Genomic DNA, 10,441 nt, shown 5'->3' on the forward strand with positions numbered 1-10,441 from the left:
GTTTACCTGTAACGTTGTTTACCTGTACAGTTGTTTACCTGTACAGTGGTTTACCTGTACAGTGGTTTACCTGTACGGTTCTTTACCTGTAACGTTGTTTACCTGTAACGTTGTTTACCTGTACAGTTGTTTACCTGTACAGTTGTTTACCTGTACGGTGGTTTACATGTACGGTTGTTTACCTGTACGGTTGTTGTTGTCAGAATGTTGTATACTTTGTTTTATTAATCTTATTCTTCCCAGACCTCAGTCTGGATTAAAGCAGATCTTTAGATCTTCTAAGCTCAGATGAAGCTGCTGCAGCTTAGATGGATGAAAATCTGTCAGAAGGTGAAGATTTTCCCTCAGCTGACAGCAGGAAGCCCTGATTCCTGATCTGTGACCTCTGACCTCTGATCTGTGACCTCTGACCTCTGATCTTTGATCCTTGACATCTGATCTGTGATCTTTGTTCCCTGATCTCTGATCTGTGAGCTCTTACCTCTTGATCTGTGATCATTGATCTCTGATCTGAGATCTTTAATCTCAGATCCTTGATCTGTGACCTCTGATCTGTGATCACTGGTCTCTGATCTGTGATCCTTGACATCTGATCTGTGATCTTTAATCTCAGATCCTTGATCTGTGACCTCTGATCTGTGTTCCTTGATCTGTGATCCCTGGTCTCTGATCTGTGATCCTTGACATCTGATCTGTGATCTCTGTTCCCTGATCCCTGAGCTGTGATCCCTGCTCTCTGATCTGTGAGCTCTAAACCCTGATCTCTGAACTCTGATCCCTGATCTGTGATCTCTGACCTCTGATCTATGATCCCTGATCTGTGACCTCTGATCCCTGATCTCTGAACTCTGATCCCTGACATCTGATCTGTGATCTCTTACCTCTTGATCTGTGATCATTGATCTCTGATCTGTGTTCCCTGATCTTAGATCTTAGATCTCAGATCCTTGATCTGTGATCTCTGATCCCTGAGCTGTGATCCCTGATCTCTGATCTGTGATCCCTGATCTGTGACCTATGACCTCTTGATCTGCGATCTGTGACCTCTGATCTGTGATCTCTGATCCCTGATTTCTGATCTGTGATCTGTGATTAACTACAGATGTTAATCAGCTGTAGATGAACATCTACTGACTGCAGGGGGAAAATATTATTTCACCCCTTTATTACAGAACAAAGCGCATGATTGACTGACAGGTAACCCTGTGGCCCCTCCCCCTCAGGTGACAGGTGTGGTCCTGCTGTCGGTGGGGTTATGGTGGAAGTTTATGTTGGGCCCCTACATGCTGCTGATCTCCAGCGGCCCCTCCCAAGCGCCGTACGCACTCGTCGGCACTGGAGCTGCCATTGTGCTGTTCGGACTGTTTGGCTGCTTCACCACCTGCAGGGGGCGCCCCTGGACGCTCAAACTGGTGAGAGCTGTAATCTGACTGGTGACCTTTGACCTCTGAGTGTTGGAACAGACAGACATATGATTTTGAAGCAGTCTCACCCTGACCTCTGACCCCTCCTCAGTACGCCGTGTTTCTGTCTCTGGTCTTCATGACTGAGGTCATCGCCGGGATCTCTGGATTCATCTTTCGTCACGAGGTCAGAAACATTCATCATTCTTGGGTCTGTAACAGAAAAAAATGGTTGGTTCTGATGACGTGAGGAACATCCGTGTGTTTCCAGATGAAAGAAACGTTTCTGACTTCGTACAGCGAGGCGGTGATGAGATACGATGGACTGGATGACAGGAGCCTGGCTGTGGACGGCGTCCAGCGCAAAGTGAGTATCAGACTGTCCACTTCAGACTCACTGGACCATCGTGTTATCAGCTCCTTTAGTTTCATATGTGAGGCTGTTTGCATCAGGTGGATGATACACAGACGATGTACTGATTTATGTAAACAATTCTATGAAGGAGCCTTTAAATGTTCTGTCAGAGGGTTTTTCTGTGTTTGTCTGTAGCTGCACTGCTGTGGAGTTTCTAACTACACCAGCTGGTTCAGCAGTGTGTATTTTCCCATCGGTGGGATTCCTGCCAGCTGTTGTGTTAGATTTGCCGACTGCAGCGGAGCCGACATGAAGAACGCGACTCTGGCTGCACGCAAAATCTACAAACAGGTCAGGAGGGGTCAGATACATAGCAGGGGTGGTTAAATGCTCAGAGGAAGGACTTATTCAGAAAAGACAGCAATCTGATCTTCTTGATCATGACGGATGGATGGATGGATGGATGGATGGATGGATGGTTAAAGTGTCTCTTTGTGTCTGCAGGGCTGCTACCAGCTGGTGGTGTCCTTCATCGACAGTAACATGGGGATCATTGCCGGAGTGACCTTTGGCATCGCCTTCTCTCAGGCACCAGCCTTTATCTTTTAACCTCCATATCTGGTTTATTTGTGACAGTTTAGTTTTGTATTTTAATGTTGGTGTGAAGCGAGTTTGAGCTGTGGACTGAGGCCTGACTCGGTCCTGTTCTGTCTCAGGTCATCGGGATGTCTCTGTCCTGCTGTTTGTCTCACATCATCAGCACCAATCAGTACCAGATGGTCTGACAGGTAAGTCACACAAAGATGGTTTGTTCCTGTAAGGAACCCCCAGAAGCCCCTCTCACCTTTAACCCCTTCCTGGCGCAGGTTCCAGTTCTCCTCACCTGGACTCCTGTGGTCTGACGCCCGTCTTCTGTCTCCTTCAGGAAACTACAGCACCATGGAAACCTGCAACACAACACAACTTATTGTAGTTTTCTTTGTCTTTCTTTAGTCCTGTTGGATGGTTTCTGTGTGTGGTGTACCTGTGGCTCCAGCAGGGGGCGCTAACTGTCGATGAGTTTCAGTTTACAGGTTCTTTTATGCAAAGCAGCGAAGTGTGGAGAGAAAATAAAGCTTTCTTCTGTTCATTAAAACATCACATATAAAAACAAAATGACATCATAACTGATAAAAAAGCCTGATCATTCCAAAGAAATGAGAGTGAAATATTTGTAAATAAAGTTAAACATTTAAAAAAAATAAAAAAGCTACTAAAAGCAGAAGTTTTGACACCCACCTGCTGAATAAGCTGAAGGTTTGAGATCTGAACAAAAAAAAAATAACTTTAAATCAATAAATATCTATTTTATAAATTAAATAAAACCTGTTTCAGAAACGAGCTGCAGTTTAGATACCAGCCACATGGGGGCGACACTAAAACAACAAGAACTTTAACTTTTATAATTAATCTCTTTTATTTAACCTAAAACAGAGTTTTTAAGCAGAACAGTTCACCCTGAGGCTAATTTAGTGTTGAAACAGTAAAACAAGAAACCTTTCAGACTCTAATGAGCCCAAATCACTGCTCCTTCAAAATAAAAGTATCTATTTATCCATTGTTTGTACCAGTTCTCCAACAATAAGTAAAGTTCACCTTAAACTGCGTCAGGTGGAGATAAATACATGATTTATTCTCTTTATCAGTTGTGGTAAAACACCCAGAGGAACACAAATAAACTTTAAAACTGAGCAGAATATAGAATATTTTCAGTTAAATAACCGTATTTACTTCAATAAGATAATAAAATGACTAAAATGTGATTTAATTATGCAACAAATTAAATAGAAAATAAACAAAACTAAATAAAATATTTCCTGAAATAATAAAAAGTCAGATAATTAAGTGTAATTAATCCGTTCTTAAACGTTGTTATATTTTCCAACGGTCCACGTGACGTCACATCCCGCCTGATTGGCCGAATCTGTTCCTGCCTCGCCGTGATTGGCTGAAACCGGTCCTGCCGATGTAAGCCCCACCCCCGCCGCTCCTCCCGCTTGGCTCGGTTCGGACGGACCTTCTGTGACCCGTCGTCGCTCCTCTCCCTCCGGACCGAAACTCGACCGGAACCCGGCGGTTCTCAGACCGACAGCGGCGGGAAGCAGCGGGAAGCAGCGGCCGAGTGACGGTAAGCTTCCGGCCCGGTGCCCGCCGCGTCAGTCCCGGAGTCAAGCCGCCGCTCGGGCGGGTGAACGGACCGGTTCTGTTCCGGTTACTGCGGAGAAATGAACCGTTAACTAACTAACGGTAATAACGGTGAATGACGCACCGGGAGAGAAATATTTCTGCATTATTTAGTTTTTGTTGAAGTTTGTCGCTTTTTGTGGTCTAATTTCGCACCAAAACGGCCATGGCGACGTTAGTTCCATTGTCGGACACCGTCTTTATTTTTGGTGTAATTTTCCGGTGAAACGAGTTTCTGTTGAGGCTCATCTTTCAGAGACACTGAGGAGCTTTTCCTGCTTTATTCAAGCTGGATGTTCAGGTTTTATCAGGCTTTAAAAGGCGGAGGTGAGCCTGAAAGTACCGGCTTGTAGTCAGACTTGTGGTGTTGTGGACGGAGCATCTCCACAGAAAATATGAATAAAAATAAAAGCAAAACAAAAGATGTTCAGAAAATGATTGATTCTAGAAGAGAACATGTGTGTGTGTCAGCAGCAGCAGGAATTTAAGGATCATAATGAAGTTAAATTATTTTAAGACGCAGAAGGATGCAGCCGTCCGATAATAGACGTACTGTTATTAACTAATCGTTAAATAGGTTTATCTGTAATTCTTATTTTTCTGCAGCTGCAGACAGTTTCTGTCCTAAATGAACATTTAGAGTCCTAATGTTTGGGAGGCGAAGGTTTACATCCCGGGATGTCCTTAATGCTGTCTCAGGAAGCTGTTAGCTCCTGTGCTAACAGTGTTAGCCTGCCTGACACTTCCTGGTTCTTTCTTCTTCTGCAGAAGACTTTCAATGAAACGATGTGACCCTTCATCCATCGCTTGTTTTCCAGAACCGCGGTCCGGAGCCGGAGACGCCCTCCATCAGCAGCCAGAACAGGGCTCTGGAAGCAGGAAGCAGGTCCGGTGGACCGGTGGGACTGGTGAGTGCCTCTCTGGGATCAGGAGCGGGCTCAGAGCTGACCCAGGATCAGGCCTTCATATAATCCTCCAAAGAGCATTAACGGGCTAACTTTGGTTCTGGACGGGACGGGCGATCCCCTGTCCACCATGATGCAGATATTTGACTCCTACAACCAGAAGAACTCGCTCTTCAACGCCATGAACCGCTTCATCGGCGCTGTCAACAACATGGACCAGACGGTGATGGTGCCGAGTCTGCTGCGGGACGTCCCGCTGGACCATAGACAGGACCCGAAGCTTCCAGGGACCGGCACCAGAACCACCAGCAACGGCAGAGCCTACTTCCACCAGGAGGACGGGGACATGTACAGCTCCTATGTTCTGCTCAAGTCCATCCGTAACGACATTGAGTGGGGCGTCCTGCAGGGAGACGAGCGGCCCAGCGACACCGGCACCGAGTGGCCCAGAGACACCGGCACCGAGCGGCCCAGAGACACCGGCCCCGAGCGGGGTGACGAGCAGCCCAGGGAGACGGTGGACCTGATGGAGGCGCCGCGAGCGGAGCTGGAAGAGGACGACCTGGAGAAACAGTTCCACTTTCACCTGAACGGACTCCACACGGTTCTGTCCAAACTGACCCACAAAGCCAACACACTCACGAACCGCTACAAGGAGGAGATCGGCTGCAGGAACTGACCCGGTTCTGTTCCGTTTACAGAAACACAACCATACGGGTTCTCTGACCATCACTTCAGCTCATTAACTTCAAACAGAAAACAGAAACTTATTTTAATCCTGACACTCTTTAAGGTTTGGTACCATCTCTAAAGTTCTGATCCGGAACCAAATATGAAAACTAATCTGTCCGACAGCAGCAGAACAAACGTTTGGTCCAATTAGTTTCATTCATAACAGACTTTTTATAATAATCTGCAGCTTAAGTTTTCATCAGTTCCCTTTGAGACAAAATATAAATTATTTATGAACTAACCCCCTGAGAGGTTTAAAATGTTTTATTCTGAGGCAAAAAGTGGTCAAAACTGTCTAATGAATCCGCTCTGAGGTCATTCTTCCTCTTTTTACAGGGAAGTAAAAGATCGTAACGTAAAGCCTGGAAATCAAATAAAGATCTGCAGCTGAAGCAGAAACACGCCTCACATTCCTCTGCTTTTTATTCAGAGTCAAACACGCTGGCAGAAAGGTTGTTTCTCTTTGTGTTTCTGGGAGGTGGGGGGGAGGTAACTCTGCTCATCCATCCCTCCTGTTAAAGTCTGACTCCAGAAGTTTCCAGAAAAGCTTCTGTAGAAATCAAACCTGTGACCTCAGAGCTGTGCAGCCCGAGATGGTCAGGGGTCAGAGGTCAGCTCGGTTCCATGTGAAATATCAGAACTCTGTATCGTTTCTGGGGAGGGGCAGCCAACATGGCTGCCTTTCCTTTCTCCTTGGCGCCGGTAGCTGGTAGGTGGTACCTCGGTCTGCGCCGAGTCGTTCCTAACGGCGCTTTGTCACTCTGAAAGGAGAAACAACGTCTTTCTGCCATGGGTTCTAAAGTGGAAGTGATGTTCATGGGTGAGCTCCGTCTTTCTGTCAGAACGTGGTTCTCTGATATTTGAAGAACAGTGCAGTCAGTTAGACTTTCTAATAAGTGGTGAACAGATCGGAGCGTGTTTGGGCCGTCTGGTTCCTGACAGACAGGAGCCAATCAACACGCTGGACTTTCAGTCTGCAGGCTGATAGAGAACTTTAGAGCTCAGGAAATAGTCCTCACCGCCACTTCTTTAGACATCGATGGCTTCTAAATACACTGTACTGACAAAAGTATTCACTCCCCCATCCAAACCAGTGAGCTCCACGGCCACAGGTGGAGAAAATCCGCAGCTGGGCATGCAGACTGCTTCTACAACCATCACTGAAAGAACGGGCCGCTCTCAGGGGCTCAGTGAGTTCCAGTGTGGTGCCATGACAGGATGCTGTTCAGTAAGTCCAGTCAGGAAACATACTCCACAATCAGCTGTTAGTGGTTTTAGAAGAGATTCAGAACGACAGCAAGTCAGCCATGTAAAACCACAGAGTGGCTCAGAGGTCACCAACGTTCTGCAGACCTCCAGACTCCATGTTTCCTTCAGATCAGCTCAGGAACAGAGAGGAGAGAGCTTCATGGTATGGGTCTCCATGGCAACAGCTGATCCAAGCCTTCCATCACCGAGAGCAAAGAGTCAGAGGCTGTGGAGTAAAACAAGCCCCCACTGGCCTGTGGAGCAGTGGAGACGTGTCCTCTGGAGGGACCAGTCTGGGTTCGGCTGCTGCCAGGAGAACGGTTCTCGTCTGACTGCAATGAGCCGAGTGTGAAGCATGGTGGAGGGAGGATCATGGTGAGGGGTTGGTTTTCAGGAGTTCTTAGTTCCAGTGAAAGGAACTCTTAATGCTTCAGCTCACCAAGACATTTTAGTCAATTTCCTCCTCCCAACCTTGTGGTGGGACCAGTTTGGGGACGGCCACTTCCTGTTCCAACATGGATGAGGAAGAACCTGACCTGAACCCAACAGAACCAGAGCAAAGACTGAGAGCCTTCTGTCCAACATCAGGGTCTGAAGAATGGTCCAAAACTCCCTCAAACTCTCCTCAACCTGTGGAAAACCCTCCCAGAGGAGCTGCAGCTGTTATAGAAGCAGAGTGGGCCAACAGCAGATTAAACCCTGTGGACTAACAGGTTAAATGAAGGAGGCGAGTGAATACTTTTGGTCATATAGTGAAATATTAACAGATATAAAAAGAGTGCTAACATTTACTGAATTCCTCAAAAATCCTAATTTTCAGCAGACGCTGAGCTGAGCCTTCAGTTGACCTCTGACCTTTGTAGTCCTGCTTCTTCTTCAGTTCAGAGGATCCACAGCTGAGCCCTGAGGGACACAAACCGTTGAAACCCATATGGGTTCTAAAACAGCAGACAGACAAACAGAACCAGGACTCATTAAAAACATACCTGATGACAATAACACGGCCCAGCCAGGAAACTGTCCCACCTGCAGACGGATCTCTGCAGCTTCAGCTGAGACGGATCGGCCCACTCCTCTGTAGACAGCTGTAAATATCAACCTATGCAAACAGAAAGATGGAGCACCGACCTGTGCAGATCTCAGGTGTGGGCTGTGAGGCCGGACGGAGGGATCTGATTGGTCGGTTCAAACCAGCAGATTTCACAGCTTTTATTCTGAAAGTCAAACATCTGTTTGTTTCTCTGAGCTATGCAGCTTCTTAAATAAAGCTTTTAATCCGTGTCCTTCATCCTTTATCTGCCTGTTTTACATATGAAGAAGAAGTAAAACCTTTAACAGGTTCTTCTGGAGCTTACCTGGAGGGGGAAGATGTTCCAGATGTGACAGGAAGTCCTCAGAGCCTTGAAGGTTGTTGTCCAGATGTTCAGGAGACATTCCACCTGTCCTGTGGGACATCCAGGTTTCCTTTACAAGGTTTAACAGGAGGTCTTAGTGATCAACTCCAGGTCACCTGTCTGTTCAGGTGCTCCCAGACTGACCCCTGACCCCTGAGCAGAGGTCAGAGGTCACCTCTTCATCATGGATCCATCATCATTCTTCACTAACAAATGTTCACCGCCGTCCAAACAGACAGAAAACATCAAGAGCTTCTCTAAAAACCAGACTGATTCTCACCGAGCAGCTGTCTGGTTCTGGTCCGGTTCTGATCCGGTTCTGACCACTGAAACCAAGGGGCAGGAAATGTTTTCATTTTTACACAAAGAAGAGAGCCGGTTGGAGAATTTACCTCAGAACTAAAGAAATGAGTTTTTCTTTAAATAAATCCAAAATGTGTCTGAAGAATGAAGGAGTCCGGTTCATAAAGTTCTGTTGTTCTGATCCAACCGGGCCCGTCAGACTCGGTTCAGGTGTCAAACTTTCAGCTGAGTGCTCAGTCAGTGGGTCCACGGGTCCAGAACCCGGTCTGATCTGGTACTGACCTGCTGCGGCTCGGTCCAAACGACATCATCCTGCATGAGAGGAGAGGAGGAACCAACAGAACCTGGACTGTAAGACAAACAGCCACCTTCCTTCCAGTCTGCCACTGTACTTTATGTGGCTTTAGGGTTAGAAAGTCCCGGGTCAGAACCTGTAGACCCGTCCGAGTGGAGGAGCAGAACTCTGATGTTCCTTCAGTGTTAAAGTCAGTCTGTCGCTGCTTTGAACAGACAGAACCTCCTGGTTGAAGGTTTTATTTCTGTATTTGTTGTTCTCAGTGGAACCGGGTCAGGACCGGGTCAGACAGGTTGGAGAACCCGTCCAGGTGGACCGAGGTGAAGCCAGTGTTCCTCTGAAGGATGAACTTTTAGTTTTATAAACTTTATTAAAACATTCAGATTAAACTGAACTGATTAGAGAACCAGAGAAGCTTTAATGAGATTTATATTAAATGTTTTTATTTTATGCTAGTTATTTTTAATTTATTGGTAGAAATAAAAGATTCAAAACATCAGTTTTTTATTTGAATCTTTTTTATTTTGACTTTAAAAAGGAGTTTAATTAAAATGTAATTAATTAAATTTAAATAAATGATTAATAATTAAAGTTGCTGCTGAGAAACTCAGTTTTAATTAAACCTGATATGAAGTTTTATATTAAAGGGGATTTAGATGTTTTTCTTCTTTAAAGAGTTTATTTACAGAGAGCAGCAGGGGGCGCTGTGGTCACACCACACAGACACAGACACACACACAGAGAGACACACACAGTGACAAAGACACACACCAAGAATTCCTACAGAACGTATCAGTGAAGATGTTCTTCAGGAAAACCTGAGCTGAGAAACGTCCAACCGTCCAACAACTGAAGTTGTTGGTCCAATAAACCAGGTGAAGGTTTTACCTGAAGTTCTCTCAATCAGAACATCTGGAAGAAAGAGTCAGGTCCTCATCAGGACCAGCAGCTCTGCAGCAGGGCACAGGATGGGACGGGGACAGGGACAAGCTCAGGGATGGGGACTGGTTCAGGGATGGGGACAGGGACGGACAGGGACAGGCTCAGGGATGGGGATAAGGACAGACAGGGACAAGCTCAGGGATGGGGACAGGGACATACAGGGACAAGCTCAGGGACGGGGACAGGGACAGACAGGGACAAGCTCAGGGATGGGGACAGGGACAAGCTCAGGGATGGGGACTGGTTCAGAGACAGGACAAGGACAGAGGATGGGGATGGGAACAGGGATGGGGATAGGGACAAGGACGGGGACAGGCTCAGGATCAGGTCCAGGTTCTGATTCTGGTTTTGGTTCAGGTTGAAGTTCAGGTCCAGGTTCTGGTTCTGGTCCAGGTTTTTCAGATTTGACTCCAACAAGCTCTCTGCTGAAAGGTGCGAGGGAAGTGATGCATGGTGGAAAATCAGTCCTGAGTGACAGGATGAGAGACGAGGGGGGAGGACAGGGTGACAGATGGGAGGGACGGAGGACAGGACGAGGAGGACGAAGACCTAAACGAGGCGAGTGTGTTGGTTCTCCTCCGAGGGACTTCCTGCACAGAAAGCTGACGCCTGCTGTCCTCCTGAACACACAAACACCTGAG

General features: G+C 46.7%; 2 protein-coding genes across 2 annotated transcripts in view; both read left to right on the top strand.

The window, feature by feature from the left end:
* Positions 1 to 2,921, top strand: part of LOC108251280 (tetraspanin-7) — an 8,185-nt gene extending 5,264 nt beyond the window's left edge. Inside the window, exons 2-8 of the mRNA XM_017441525.3 lie at positions 1,224 to 1,412; positions 1,516 to 1,590; positions 1,675 to 1,770; positions 1,954 to 2,109; positions 2,263 to 2,346; positions 2,475 to 2,546; positions 2,625 to 2,921. Coding sequence (XP_017297014.1) covers positions 1,224 to 1,412; positions 1,516 to 1,590; positions 1,675 to 1,770; positions 1,954 to 2,109; positions 2,263 to 2,346; positions 2,475 to 2,543 — 669 coding nt within the window. The 3' untranslated portion in view covers positions 2,544 to 2,546; positions 2,625 to 2,921. The remainder of the gene's footprint in view (positions 1 to 1,223; positions 1,413 to 1,515; positions 1,591 to 1,674; positions 1,771 to 1,953; positions 2,110 to 2,262; positions 2,347 to 2,474; positions 2,547 to 2,624) is intronic.
* Positions 2,922 to 3,753: 832 nt separating this feature from the next.
* LOC108251277 (mid1-interacting protein 1-B-like) lies at positions 3,754 to 8,149 on the top strand. The gene is made up of 2 exons (XM_017441521.3): positions 3,754 to 3,925; positions 4,800 to 8,149. The coding sequence occupies exon 2, from the start codon at positions 5,017 to 5,019 to the stop codon at positions 5,563 to 5,565; it is 549 nt and encodes a 182-aa protein (XP_017297010.1). The 5' UTR covers positions 3,754 to 3,925; positions 4,800 to 5,016; the 3' UTR covers positions 5,566 to 8,149.
* The last annotated feature ends 2,292 nt before the right edge of the window (positions 8,150 to 10,441 follow it).

Source organism: Kryptolebias marmoratus, unplaced genomic scaffold (genome assembly GCF_001649575.2).
Source record: "Kryptolebias marmoratus isolate JLee-2015 unplaced genomic scaffold, ASM164957v2 Scaffold67, whole genome shotgun sequence".
NCBI lineage: Eukaryota > Metazoa > Chordata > Actinopteri > Cyprinodontiformes > Rivulidae > Kryptolebias > Kryptolebias marmoratus.